Source organism: Urocampus carinirostris, chromosome 9 (assembly GCF_059441175.1).
Source record: "Urocampus carinirostris isolate Australia breed hairy pipefish chromosome 9, RoL_Ucar_1.0, whole genome shotgun sequence".
NCBI classification, from domain to species: domain Eukaryota; kingdom Metazoa; phylum Chordata; class Actinopteri; order Syngnathiformes; family Syngnathidae; genus Urocampus; species Urocampus carinirostris.
This window is the reverse complement of record NC_142357.1, coordinates 7,307,375-7,323,002: the sequence shown is the minus strand read 5'-3', so window position 1 is coordinate 7,323,002 and position 15,628 is coordinate 7,307,375. Positions and strand designations below refer to the sequence as shown.

Below are 15,628 nucleotides of genomic sequence, written 5' to 3'. Positions count from 1 at the left end.
ACACAGAGACAGACTCACTCATTAAGACTTGGGGAGATTTACAACCAGGCAATTAACCTGACATGCATGTTTTTGAAATGCGGGAGAATACCGGAGTGCCCAGAGGAAACCGATGCAAGCACGGGGAGAGCATGCGGTAGTTGGACTTGAACCCTGGACCTCTGCACCATGTGGCTGCAAGCTAACCACCCATCCGCCGCGCCGCCCTAAATCAATATATATAAGTCCTTTCAAAGTGAAGGGCGTGCCCTATCGGACAGTGCACCCCGTTTCTAAAGCAGAGAGTTGGAAGCAGACCTCCTCCATGGCCTTAGGGTTTGGTGCTTGCTCCCGAGAATGGGAGTTCACAGGTTTTTGGCTGAAATCCGTTGTTTTGGTCAGATCGTTCATATTTCCAACTGAATGTGACTTCTGTGGGTCTCCTGTGACATTTAGTCGACTCTTAATTGCCATCATATCCCGCTTGTGTGCAAGAGGACGTGGGACGTCACGCACAATGCATTGTTAGCGGAATTGCTCGTAGATGCTAGCACAGTAGCATATCTAGCAATTTGAAAGTTATTGTGCTGCTAGAGGCTGGGGAGAGTTGTCTCCCGCCCGAATATGAATCAAATCCAAAGCTCACTTTCCCTCCATTTAATGCTTTCCGTGTTTTTGTCCGCCGTAGTGAAAATGGAGCAGCCGCGAGAGAATTAAACATTAATGAATCAAATCTTTGCAAGTTGAAGGAAGCTGAAAAACGACCTCCGACAAGTATTTACCTGTGTGTTTATTTTGTAATTAATATTTAAATAAACCACAACCAAACTCAGTTTTGCTCCCGCTGCTTTTTTTAACTGCACACTTGTATGCTTGTCCGTAATGTTATAAGGCGCCCCATAACCCAGTGCGTCGTTAGAGGCAATTACAATGGAAAAAGAACCAGCTAATTCTAACACTATGCCCTTTATGGGTGTGAAAATGTATTAAATTATACACAATTCTATCTTAAAAACAAGCAAAAGAGATGCTGACAAAGAAAATGTTCCTGATTTTACAGATAAAGTGTTGTTATTTTACTACAAAATAAGTTAAAATGCCTTGATAAATACTACCTAAAAAATCTGCAGCTGGAATGAAATTGTTTTATATTGATTTTGTTCAGTGTGTTTAGTGGGAACACACTTTCTCTTTTCACTTTGATTGGCTCTGCTTTTCTGACAGAGGGTCATGGTGATAACTCAATATTGATATTTATTGTGATTCTAGTAGATAGACATTAAGAAGGAGGGAGTATACAAACAGTGGCGTGCACAGACATTTTAAAACAAGATTATTTTTGGGGTACGTACTTAACACTGCCAACATTTTATTAATTTCCCATTGGCAGAAAATTCAAATAAGTCACTGAAAAACTGAAAGCTAGGACTTGAAGCAGCAACCTCGCGCTACAGGACAAGAACTCCTGAGCTACCGTTTCCTTAATAAAACAGAAAAAAATGAAGTGGTTTAAAGTATCTACTGTTGTCAAGTCATGTTTATTTATGCACCCCCTAATCACAAAGCGCCTCAAAGGGCTCCACAAACCACAGATTATTACAAACCACAGACACCATCCCCTGATCTAAAACCTACATGAGGGCAAGGAAAAACTCAAAAACTCAACATGAGGAAAATGAAGAAACCTTGAGAAGGGACCACACACAAGGTAATCCCCCTTCCAGGATGACCAGGCAGCAATGGATATTGCAAAAATAAATAATACACAGATATTGGCAACATAAAACGTAGGTTATTCATATGCTAGGCCGGTCGCCCTGACATCACATGTGATGAAAACCATGGAGCGGTTGCTGCTGCACCACCTGAGGCCACAAGTCCGCCACGCCATCGACCCTCTGCAATTTGCCTACCAGGAGAAGGTTGGGAGTGGAGGATGCTATAGTCTAAATGGTACACCGATCCCTCTCTCACCTGGACAGGGGTAAGGGGGCTGTGAGGATTACATTTTTGGAGTTCTCCAGTGTCTTCAACACCATACAGCCTCTGCTACTTAGTAGTAAACTGACAGAGATGGGAGTAAGCTCACACCTTGTATCATGGATTACAGACTACCTGACAGGCAGACCCCAGTATGTGAAACAGGGGGGCTGTACATCAGACACTGTGGTTAGCAGCACAGATCTCCGCAGGGGACCGTGCTCTCTCTGTTCCTATTCACCCTGTATACATCGGACTTTCAGTACAACTCTGAGTCCTGCCACGTGCAAAAGTTTGCTGATGACACTGCTATCGTAAAAGGTATCAGAAGTGGGCAGGAGGAGGAGTACAGGAAATTGATTCAGGACTTTGTCCAATGGAGCGATGCTAACCACCTGCACCTGAACACCACCAAAACCAGGGAGATGGTGGTGGACTTCAGGAGAACTAGAACTCACCCGGTTCCTGCATTATCAAAGGAGAATGTGTAGAATTTGTCCGGACCTACAAATACCTGGGTGTGCAGCTGGACAATAAACTGGACTTGTACAATACCAACAGAACCTTAAAATCGCATCTTAAGCTAACAGGGAGCCAATGCATGTTTACTAAAATCGAGGTAATGTGATAAAACTTTCTTGTCTTTGTCAAAAGCCTCGCTGCATCATTTTGTACCAGCTGAAGGCTCTTGATTTTGGACTTGAAGAGACCAGAGAGTAGTGTAACTTTAACATTGTAACATTAAAATAAATAAATAAATAAATACTCTTGAAATAAGCAATCTATTCTTTTTATAGTGTGTAAAGTGTAAATTAAAAAAAAAAAACATTGTATTACATTTACACAGCATTTTATGGAACAATGAAAGACGGGTTTTTTATGGAATAATTATTTATTTACTCACACAGTGGTGGTGGTAAGCTACATACATAGCCACAGCTGGCCAGGAGTGGACTTAAAGATATGTGACTACCTTTCACGTATCTGTTTGAGTATCACTGGAGTCATTATAGTTATAGTGCCTTGCCAAAGGACAAACGACACATAACTTTAAAAGGCAACTTTTGGGTTACTGAACGACCCACTCCAATAACTTGAGCAACAGTCGCGACACAAAATAGCTGAAAATGTGATAAATTACAGTTATTATGAGCAAGATTTTCTTCCAATAAGGTAAAAAATGCAATGTATAAAACAGTACCTTACCAAAAAAAAATATATATATTTTTTTTTTATTGTCATCAAAAGAGCAAGTTAGCTGGTTCCATTGGGTACCTGCTGTAGCTCCTTTTCTCTTTTTGTCTTCTGAAAATTACGCTACAATTACTAAAAAACATTATAATTAAAAAAATTAAATTAAAATTAATTAATTAAAATTAAAAAAAACATTTACAAGGTAACCGAATTAAACAAGAATCTGTAAAATTGACTATTGCCATTACAAGAAGTCATTTTCTTTTTTTACATGTATTTTTTTAAGGTCTGCTTGGTGAAAAAACACCCAAGAGTTTATGTTTTTATATGCTTAGGCCCGTAACAAGAACACCTATCAACATAAAGCCTTTTTCCAGAAATGTGTGTTTTGAATTATAATTTGCACATTTTCCTTTTTTTTAATTATATTTAGAGTATTGACCCAACCCGGATCTTATCATTTACATTTTGGACCCCAAAATCGGGAAGTCTTAGCCAGCTAACAATTAAGAACGTATCTTTATTGTGTTGTTAGTTTTGCTCTTCGTTGTTCTCTTCATGCATGGAAGAGTGCTTACAAAATGAAAAAAAAAAAAAAAAAACAGTTTTACAAGGTTTAACGGCCAAAAAGTGTTTGCAAAGGGATACCAGGGCTTTTGTGAAATCTTTAGAATATGTTATGAAAACGTTAGTTACCCCTGACAAACACACAATTATTTGTCATGCTATGACAATCTTAGATTTCCTGGAATTGTTCAGTGTTTTTCCTCCTTTGTTTTTAGATTTTCATCTGTGGAATTATCCGTCTTTTATCTCTTTATGCCTGAGAATAACTTGCTTAACAATTACAGAATTATGTCTTCATCCATCCAGGTCTTTTATTTCATGTGACATTGAATCGATGGCAACTGGGCTGCTTTGTTTATCTCTGAGGATGTTTCACTTCCCATCTGAAAGGCTTCATTGAGGACAGAGCAAAAACAACAACGGAAAATGAGACCACACAAGAAGCGACACAGTTTTCATTGGCTTTGTAATAGGTTGTCATAAACCTCCTTGACGGTAAAAAAATGGCCCTAAAGTGAAAAGAAGTACAGTTACCTCATTTCCACCTGTGAAATATCCTTATTCTATCTTTGTGTTATGTATGGTCGAAAAGTAAAAACTATTTGGAATAGGAATGTCAAACTTAGTTTGGCCCTTGGGCAGTATCCAGCCTTTCTGTTCGGCAGGCCAAATCAGTAAAAAAATGTCAACTCCAAATGTTTAGTGTTGTTTTTCAATATCGTAATTTATCATTCAGCCTACATTAGTAATCTGCTATACACACAATAATCACAGATGACGAAGAATCTTTTTAAACACAACACATTTATTCATAAACAATGGGCAAACACGATTTTCATGTTTGGCATTGAATGTGTTATTTAAACAGATGATCACTGATGGGAAGAACATTGTTATACATAAAGCCGTAACGTAGCATCATTATGTTTTCAGTAACGGAGTAATCCAACATTACTTTGTCGCTGTTAGGTCATCGTTATCGTTACTGAAGTCAATTGTTTTTAGGCTTTAAAACGGCAATAGCGGCGTGTTCCCGCACACCCGACGCTGTTTTCAGCTGCATGGTTTTTCCCTTTCCTTCGAGTTCTTGCGTCTTTTCGGAGGATGATGCCATTCAAAACAGTGACTACGATAAAGTTAGATAGCAATTACAAATATAGTGTTTACTTATGCGGTGATGAGGGCTGATTTGAAAAATGTTTGAGCACCCCGACCCGTGTCTCTATGAGCTGGCTCTTGAAAGTGAACAGAGGAGGCCCACTACCCATCAAGGAACAGCTGGTTTCCTCCGATACGCTTTTTTCCCTCTCATGATCGGTCAATTTGCACTTTTGGGGGATTCTGTGTTTTTGAACTTGAATTTTTTCAGCACAAAAAGATGTTAAAATTGTGTTGTATGTTTTTTTTTGTCGATCATAAATATTTGTATTGTAATTATTGTGTTATTTTGTGTTAATCTGCTAATACAAACATTAAACATGTACTATTTTTTTCCTCTTTTATCTCTTTTGTTATTGTATTTTTCTTTTTTTTTACTTTGTCCTTTTTCTTACGTTCCACTTTTATAAGTTACTCCGTGCATAATGTTACATAATAGTTTTTAGTGTAGGGATTAAATCAACAGAAAACAATATGAATAGCTGCTTTAGACCCGGATTAGCCCGTTCTAGTGAGACGAGCCGGAAAAAATAGTCGAAATTTCCATCTTTAAGTAAACTTCGGTCAAAGATGTCACTGAGGTGTTTTGTATTTGCTTAGGAAAATTCAAACCATTTGACATCTGACCTCTTTTTAAAGAGAAATAGTTACTTTCCCTGGTAAATAATTAGTTTTTCTATAGAGTAGCTTAGCTATTAACTCAGTTACATTTTGGAAGGAGCAGTGAAAAACTATAAATATTTTTTTTTTTTAAAGTAACGTGCACAACACTGCAAATGAGTGAATGCGGTTTTACACCTGAACAAACTTACCACACTATACAAAGTCAACATTGCCTTATAGCAGCAGGAGAGAGCATTTGGTTTGCATTTTTGATGGTATAGACCTAGAGACTTGCTTCTTTTTTTACAATACTCAGAAATTTATGATGGTTTGTAAGTAATCATCCAGTGTGCTTGATCTGGCCCGTGGCTTGTATGAAGTTTCAGCGCCAAAAATCACCAAAAGAATTTTCAGTTTTAGCCAAAGACAAATTGAAACCATTAAGGGTTCCGGAAAAAAATGTTCTCAAGTAGTTCAGCATTTTCTGAGTGGAGGCAATAAGCAGGAACATAAGGCACAAGTATACTAGTCACTTTACTCAAACTACTAAAGAAGAATTAACTTGCTTGTGTTATTCTCATGTTTTATCTTTAAGCAGTTTTACTTGATCTGTTACGCTCTGTTGTCCAACAGGATTTTTTTTTTAATTACTCAATGCTTTGGGAGTTTGAAAAAGGTATTTAAAATCATAAACTTGTATTTTGGTGTTTTGGATTTTGGCCACTCATGCATTTTTGGTTTCAGGTCCATTTTTTTTTTATTCATGCTCAGCCCTGATCTGAATAGATAAACTAAACAATCAAAATGCAAAATTTAGCTTCTTAAATATTTATTTTGCTCGCTTTGTATTATAGTCGTTTCAGGCACATCTTTATAGATTGGACAGACTTGGTATAACTAGCACACCTTTTGAAATGTTCTCTTTTAGAGGTGAATGCTAAGCTTGCATCATGCGAAAGCCCACTTATGTATTCCACTGTCTTCTTTCTGATATTTCCGCTGAGTGAGCTCTTCAGATCCCATGAGTGCATGTCAATTCGCATGCCTTAAGGTCTACTATGAGGAAAGTTAGGTGGATCGGTGCCTACGGTGTTTGACAGCAGCAGGTCCTACTCTGCCACATTTGTGTCAAAGATGTCAAGTTGCCTTTTTATCTCCACTTCAGAATTGTGTGCTTTGTGTGTACATGTGGAGGTGTAGTTTTAAAACTTATTTTATTTTAAAATGGCCTACTGGTTTGAATATTAAATGATATGTTCTCCCTTCAAATCTAATGGAATCTTATCCGTGCATGGGTTAGCCAAGAAGGTTGCTTATTTAACGGCAGATTATATAAAAGAGAAAAGACTGAAAACTGAAGCATAGCATATGCATTGACATTCAGATTTGGGATGTAAACATACGATTACAGAGGTTGAGGAACAATCCCCTTTTCAAAAAAGCAGTCAATGCCATTATTATTCAGGAATGGGACACATATCATAAATATACTTATCAAGTAATTCCATATAATTTTAAAGAAAATGCTTTATAAGGTATTTTTTAAAATTGTCTTTTTAGCTGAGGCAAGGATGCAGGGGGGCTGTCAAGAATCAATTTTGGCTGGTGCAGAAGCACAGAGCAGGAACAGTTATCATTACAGCAAACAGTGATGTTTTATTCAGGCAGGGTTTGTTACACAGGTAGCGAGGAAACAGCTGTGGTCAAAGATGCAAGTGAGGGGTCAGTGTTTCAGTACATCCTAACATTCAGACTTACAGTCCAAGAGTTTGTCAGATTGGAGTCAGGATAGGGAAGGACAGGCAAGGGTTTGGTACACTAGACTAACAAGATGCGGAGACAGGAGTTGTTGGGATGTGGAATGGAAGACAACAAACTAGCACAGAGCCAAAGGGCCAGAGTGTTTAAATAGTGACAGGGACAGTCGTGAGAGGGGGAAAATCAGTGTGAGGATGAAAATTGAACACATAAATGAGTGGCAATGTAAGTTAAGGTTGATCGAGAGGGAGTGATTGAAGACAGAGAGAGATAGAGCGGAACCTGAGTGCAGGATTGTGACAGGGACAGCTTGGTGTGTCAAAAATATGAGTTGTATTAGTGGTGTCAATCAAGATTTCAGTTTTTGTGTTTTTATTTGGTGTGTTTACACATTTTTTTGCATTTCGACATGACAGTATTTCGGGGTCATTTGTAGAGTGCCAGTACTCTCAAAACAATCAGAGCATTACCTTCTGGGATTGAAAAAAATCGAGAGAGAAAAAAAACTTTTATACATACTCTTTGCAAGGAATCCGATAAGAAGCATGAACGACATAGTTGCTCAACTAAAAATTTCTGCATTTAAGATTTGACAATCAAAGAGGATTTTATCCATGTCACTCATTAAAAACAAAGAAGTACTGGCCTTGTTTGCTCAAAGGTTGGCTCCATTGATCAATCACCAACGTTTACAAAGTGTGCTGGATGTTGCTTTATACTACACTACATGTGGATGGATACAACTGATGCATCGACCATATATGGACTGTAGAATTTTTGCCTTGGGCTGATATTAGAATGGAAATGTCACAGACAAATCAACTAATCAACATGAGGCTTTTTAGCGAGTTATCCAGACGTTTGAAGTGTCATTCATCTTTCTACTGCAAGTCATCCACAGTGGTTTACAGCATAGCAAATCCCAGATGATGGGAAACTGCAAACAAGAAAACAGATTCCTTGTATAACACTGTACCAAGTATATATATATATATATATATATATATATATATATATATATATATATATATATATATATATATATATATATATATATATATATATATATATAATGTACAGTGGAACCTCGGTTCTCGACCATAATCCGTTCCAGAACCCTATTAGAAAACCGATTTGTTCGACCACCGTTCCAACACCCTGAATGTTTACCTTGAATGTTTAACGTAAACATAAAGCTAACCCAGGCTAATTGTACGTTCACGTTATCGTAATCTTCAGTACGAAAGATTACGCTAACATGAACGTGTAAAAATAAAAAAATCAGGTCGTTTACAAGTCATTTAGCACCCGGGTCTCCACAACAAGTGGTGAGCGGTTCATTGGAAAGGGGGCTGCGTCCCAACACCCTGAATGTTGGGCTCCGTTCCAACACCCTGAATGTTTTGAATGTTTAACGTAAACATCAAGCTAACCCAGGCTAATCGTACGTTCACGTTATCCTAATCTTCCGTACGAAAGATTACGCTAACATGAACGTGTAAGAATAAAAATAAAAGGATAAAGAAAATAATTATGCATAGGATTTCTTACCTTTGTGGTGGTCAGCAGAAGGCGCAGGGGGACGGTGGTGCTATTATTTATTTCTTGAATGCAATAGTTGTACGCACTACTTTTCTTTTTTCACCTGTAGCAACTTTGCTGCTTGCACTGACTTTCTTCAGAGGCATAATTAGGGGCTAAAGCACTTCGTTCACCTATATTAAAAGCGAAAGCAAAACGAAGCACGTCCGCACGCGATAACAGTTGGTCACGAAAGGAGCGATCTACACCCGTACGCCGCTCAGCATCGCACCCTAGCGTACGCACTCACGCATTACCGGCGTTCGAACTCCGATTTTTTGGACCGAATAGCAAAGAAAGAATTTCTGGAAATTCTTGGTCGGACTCCGATTTGTTCGAACTGAGAGGCGTTCGAAAACCGAGGTTCCACTGTATATATAAAAGGTAGTATAATGTGGTTCCTAGATCACAGAAAAATAACCTAATATGGAGATATGGAACACATTTGTTTTGAAAATTTAGAGGATTACGTACGTATATAATGTATAATACCAGGTATCCCTAATATGAGGTTGTTGTTTGTCAAATGTAGTTTTTTATTTAATTTTTAAAGAGTTTAATAATCACATGATAAACATATTGGGGTAATCAATGACACCAAAGGTTATTCTATTTTATCTACATGTATTCAAAACGTATTGATCCATATAAAATTAAATATACACCACTATTTATGCACTTCTCTCCAAACACCCAGCTAGATATTATTCACATCCACATACAAATTTCAATAAGTATACAGGAAAATTAAACTATTTGGTATTTATAGCTATAACCATTTCTCTAAATTACAGTGTTCAATGCTGAAAAACCATCTTCACAAAGATACACGCAAACACAAGCAGAATATATACGTTTGTATATAATTTCAGACTTTTTGATTAAATATAACACTATACACAACATGCAAAATGAATATATATATATATATATATATATATATATATATATATATATATATATATATATATATATATATATATATATATATATATATATATATATATATATATATATTTTATTTTATTTTTATTTTTTTTCAAAATTGTTGAACGTTCACGTTATGAATACTATTAATACAATTAGAAGGTAACGTATACCGGTGCAGAGTGTCTGCAGATGCAGAGTGAGGCACAGGATTATTTGGCATATAGACATTGATTAAGTCAGGTCAAGTCATGTTTATTTGTATAGCCCTTATTAACAAAGCGTCTTAAAGGACTGCACAGACAACAAATTGTTGCAAACCAATGACTATTATGACACCATCCCCTGAATTAAGTCTGCACATAATCATTTATAACGATTAAATAACAATTAAAAAACATCTGAGTTATTTTACCCTGTTTTGTCTGTATAAGAATGGTAGTGTGTACCATATGTTTTATTTTTCTGTTTTTAGCAATGTGATTGTATTATTCTTTTCAACGACTAATTTTCTATGAAGCTACAGTGGAAGGCTGCAACGTGTATTAGGCCAAACATCAAATTCTCAAGCTCTTTCATTTCAGCTGACTCCTTTTGATTGCGCCTCTACTTCACACTGATCTCGGCAGACAGACTCACTGATGAGGTTTTGCTGTACATGCCTTTCATCTGCTTCAGCCCGGCATACAATATAGTTTGGAGAGAGATTAAATTCAAAGTCGCTGTAACTGCGGGCATATTGCCAGTGAAATGAAGTCAAGATGTTTCTATCAGGGGTGAAACCAAACATCTCAACCCTGACCACAAAAGGATTCATCAATTTGGACCAGATTATTCTGCACTTGAGAGCAACATAAACATCATGAAATACTGTCAAGTGTGTCAGTGAAAGGAGTTAATCATTGAACAGTCTGTTTGAAATATTTGTGAAGAGTAACATTCAACTAAAATTGTACGTAAAACTAGGACATGCAGTCATTTGGGGGCAGCAGTCTTCTGGTACGGTTGTGTCAAAAAATGGAGACCATGTCGAAATTTCTTCTGCACAACTTAACAACTGGTTTTATGTGTGCATATGTTTGCTTTTAGTATCTGTCGGCTATGAGTATGAATCATGTCCGGGAGTTATTCAATGGGAGAGGAGAACAGCGCTCATGCAAGCGTTTGAGCTAGTGCCGTCTCATCTTGGAGGTTGGTCCTTGGACAAACATCATTCCCTCAACATTCAGAGCGGTGAGTATTTCCCACATCCAAAAAGAGTGCACATTATGCACTTTATATGTGATATCAGATATAGGTTTTTTTAAAGTATCAATTAGGTCTGTAACTTCTGATGATGTTAATAATTGACACATTACAATCAATCAATGAATCAGATTTATAAAAAATAGTTTTTAATTTCCTCCTCTCTTTTCAATATTTGAAGTTTTGGACAGATAGACAGTAGTGCACAAAATACAAAATATTTCAGAATTTAAAATAATAAAAAAATCAAAGTGTTTGTAAAAAACTTAACAATAAACAAAAACACATACAAGTACATGCTATATACCTGCGAATATGTGGGAAAAGGTGAGTGCAAAAAAGAAAGAGAGGCATCTGAGGAGAATGTGAGTTCTTCGTGCATAGTAATACAGTCTGGTGGCGCCATCTGCCGGACCAAGTGTCACAAAAAGTTAGTCGCCTGATCAAGAGGACGCCACGCAAAGAAGGTATCAGAACTAGAACAGTTAGTAGACCCAAACGCGTAATGTTTCACATCAAACTTTACTGCGGAAGCTGAGAATTCAGGTATGGGAAAGCAAGCGCCAGCAGTCTGGCGATTGCTGGGCAGGAGGAACAGGGACCTCACGTGGTCGGAAGGCGGGAACGAGTTTAGTAGCCGGGACGGACGATCGAAGCGTGGTCGATGGGCACAAACAAGTCGAGTAGCCGAGACGGGAGAAGGAAGAAAAAAGTCAGGGAGGCGGAGACCATCGGGAAGCCAGGGGCAGACGAGTCAGAGTCAAATAGTGCTTGCCTTGCATGTGGGGATTTTCGCTGACAGACTGACAAGGAGTGAAAGGAAGCGTTGCGCTTAAACCAATCAGGCAACGAGCAGCAGCTGGCGCCAAACGAACGGGCACAGATGAGGGCAATAGGAAATCATGACAAAAGGTGATCTTGAGTCGCTCTTTCCTGGATCAAAGTGGTACTATATCCATGTCCCCTTAACAGACCAACTAAACTGTCTCAACAAAATTCAATGCATTTTTTTATTTTAAAGTAATTATCACACTGGTTGAGGAATAAATCCTGTTACGCAACAAATCGATGATGAAATCCATTGCCAACTGTATTTATAATTATTTTAATCAATGTTATTGATTTGTTGTTGCAGCCCTAGTATCAATACTTCCAGTGGTATCCAATGGTAGGCATTGGTGGGAAAATCGTGTTACAGAAAGAAAACAAGTTGTTACAGTTACTAACTACTTTATTTAAAAATGAATTACATTACCTTCAAAATTAATGACATCAAAAAGTTGAGCATTAGTCTGAAAGGAACTATCTAGTTACAGATTGCCATAACCTAAATTGCAATTAAGCCGACTCCCTTAAACTGCTTTAAAGTAGCCACATGATAAAAGAAATAGAAGAAAACATGTACACCAACCTGTGAAACCAGTAAAACCTTCTTATTTCTCGATTTGTGCAATCTTCGGAGCTTGAAAACTAATAGGGCACTCCTAGTATCGATACTTCCAATGGTAGTCAATACCATTCTGTTGTTTTAAGTGGCCATTTAACAATGAGGACCCTAATGTTAAATGAATGAGAAATTGATTTCAAATAAATGACTTTAGAGGCACATTCCGCATTACTTAGTGCCTCTGGTGGTAAAAAAAAAAGGGCATTCATTTAAAAAGCATTGTTGATTTGAATAATAAAATTATTCATGCAAATACATGCACTCTCACAAAAAACTGCATTTATTTACTATTTGTCTAGCTAGAAATCTAGAAATTATTTTTCATAACATGAGGCTCACAGACAAAAAGCAGACATCATCGTCCACCATCTTGCTGCTGTGGGTACCCCCATAAAGAAAAAACCTTGAGAAAGGCTAGGCAAACAAAACAAAAAAATGACAAGAAAAATGGTGCGTTTTGGTCACTTTCAGTTTACATAAACTGCGGTCAATCATGGACAATCACATCCACTACACAGCATTATATCCAGACAGAAGAGCAGCTTCAGCGACAGACTGCTGTCACTGTCTTGTACCACGGACAGACTGAAGAGATCTTTTCTTCCTCATGCCATGAGGCTCTTTAACTCCACCCGGCGGGAGTAAAGGCCCACTTTAAACCACACCCCCTACATTGCATATTACCGTACTTTTATTGCAGTGTGTATTATATGTAGCACTATTTAAATACTCTATACAACACGCTACAGTGGGTATTAGCACGTCACATTGGGTATTTGTATCTTGTATTCCTTTTGCTTTATTATTGTATTGTTCACAGCGAAGGGATGCTGCTGGAAATGTGAATTTCCCTACGGGGATGAATAAAGTATATCTATCTATCTATCTATCTATCTATCTATCTATCTATCTATCTATCTATCTATCTATCTATCTATCTATCTATCTATCTATCTATCTATCTATCTATCTATCTATCTATCTATCTATCTATCTATCTATCTATCTATCTATCTATCTATCTATCTATCTATCTATAATTTGTAGAACTCGTTTTCGGTTGAAGCACACAATACAGCAACATGTTACAAATGTCCCTTTAATGGAAAAACATTTTGTTTGATTTAAAGGTATTTCTTTTAAAATACTGGTTATGGCTAACACGTTTCTCAATGGCTGTTGCCCATGCAATCCAAACAAAAATATAAAAAGAAACATGTTTACACCTGGGTTAAAACAGGTGACTCATCGTGTGTGAGGTGAATATGATACCTACTACACATGCTTCTAGTGAGTTGCACCACAATGTTTGACCTTCATTTTCCACATGATGTAGAATGCTTTTGCCAGTCTATTATGAGTTTGGGATGTGATTTTGTTTTTGTATGGGAAATTGTTGAAAACTGAATAAATTAATAGATACATAAATAAAACTCAATTAAAACAAACAGCAAATATAAGGTTATGTTTGACATTTGTAATACATGATTTAAGTTCAATTAAATGCATGCAGGTTTTAATAAAAGTATTTTCACAGTAAGTTTGGTTTATCATTGCACTGTACCAAAAATAGGAGTTAGCAAAAGGACTGTAAAAATGAAACAGCATCGCCTGACAATAGAAGCACATTGAAATGCAAATGCAACCAACTGTATAATGAATTTGGCTACATTAAAACACATGAGTAGTAATTAAAGATAGCAGGGGCCGTGTAAAAGTTCAACTGTGCATTAGTGCGTGGGCTTGGAGGTCCAAAAGTCATTTTGGGACATATTCTTCTACCGCAATGTCATGGTTTTGGTTTCATCAGCTGTTATGCATGTATTATTTTATGATGCTTCCATCATAACCTGTTAGGTAGACATGACCCTTGCAGTTAATAAGTCATCTAACCAACAGAACAACTACAAGAAAAAAGATCATGTGGAGGCTTTGTATTAGCTCACTATCAAATGTTGAGTTGATGCCATGCTTCTACTGTGCAAGAAAACTTCATAGCTGCTCTTTTTGGTGCTAAACTACTTGTTTTGTCACTATACTATGGTGTCTTGGTTTCAAAAAAACATTTTTAGTAACCAATAAAGATTGCAGTTGCCCCGGTCATCGTTTGGTACTGATCTTATACTGAATCTACAGTTGCCATTTTTTTAAGACGTAGACTCGATTTGTGTATTGGATTTTACGAACTTCGAGTCACATTTTTTTCGAGGATTGCTTGTCATGTGGCGAAAAACTCTGAATCCGCCAACATTTATTTGTACCTTGAATAGATGACTAGCAACACTCGGCACCTTCCACTGACTGCAGATCACTAGTTCTTGTCTGCTTTGTAGGCTTTAGTTAAATTTGAATGTAATGAATCAAGTCTACTTGCGATATACAGTAAAACATTACCTGAAGGGGCAACATATTTGTCTAGCATTTTTTTTTCTTTCAAAATTGTTGAACGTTCACACTTAGTTATGAATACTATTAATACAATTAGAAAGTAAACCGGTGCAGAGTGTCTGCAGATGCAGAGGGAGGCACAGAATTATTTTGCCTCATAGCACATAGACATTGATTAAGTCAAGTCAAGTCATATGTATGCACTTAAATACAATAAACACGTAAATACAATAAACAACATTACAGACACACGGCCACAGAAACTAGTAATCAAACACTGTAAAAGTACCCCGAGTAAAGAAACTGAATAACCAGCACAAGCCACTGAACAAACTGGCGGTGAAACACTACTGCGCAACAAGAGTGGAATAAAAGCACACATGCGAGGGGAGACAACTGGACACAGGTTTAGAAAATTGGCACACATTCACAAATGGCACACACAGGAACACAGTGTGCAACAGTAAGAGGATCACAAAAATCAAATGCAAACCTCTCAATAAAACAAACTCACTGAATCAGCCCTACATCTAACAATAAAACTGCATGCATAACCTTTTAATAGGTATTGGTATAAATCTGATCCAAGTAAATACAGGTTAGTATTGATCGATTGATCCCGTTTTGATACCTTTACTTTTTGTAGGCACTAAAAATGTTATTTGTTTTCTTTTTTTGTAATTCAACAACTAGAATGAAATCTAAAATAATAGAAAAATAATATTAATATTTATATTTCAGCCGATTCAGAACGAAAGTCAATATTGTCAAACCCAATTAAACAGCAATGTAACAAAATAT

The 15,628-nt window shown here is 37.0% G+C and overlaps 1 protein-coding gene across 1 annotated transcript in view; it reads left to right on the top strand.

Annotated features, from left to right (window-relative positions):
• The window catches only part of tenm1 (teneurin transmembrane protein 1), a 381,706-nt gene that overhangs the window by 265,320 nt on the left and 100,758 nt on the right, over positions 1 to 15,628 (top strand). Inside the window, exon 19 of the mRNA XM_088344425.1 lies at positions 10,837 to 10,980. Within this exon, the coding sequence (XP_088200551.1) occupies positions 10,837 to 10,980 (144 nt within the window). The remainder of the gene's footprint in view (positions 1 to 10,836; positions 10,981 to 15,628) is intronic.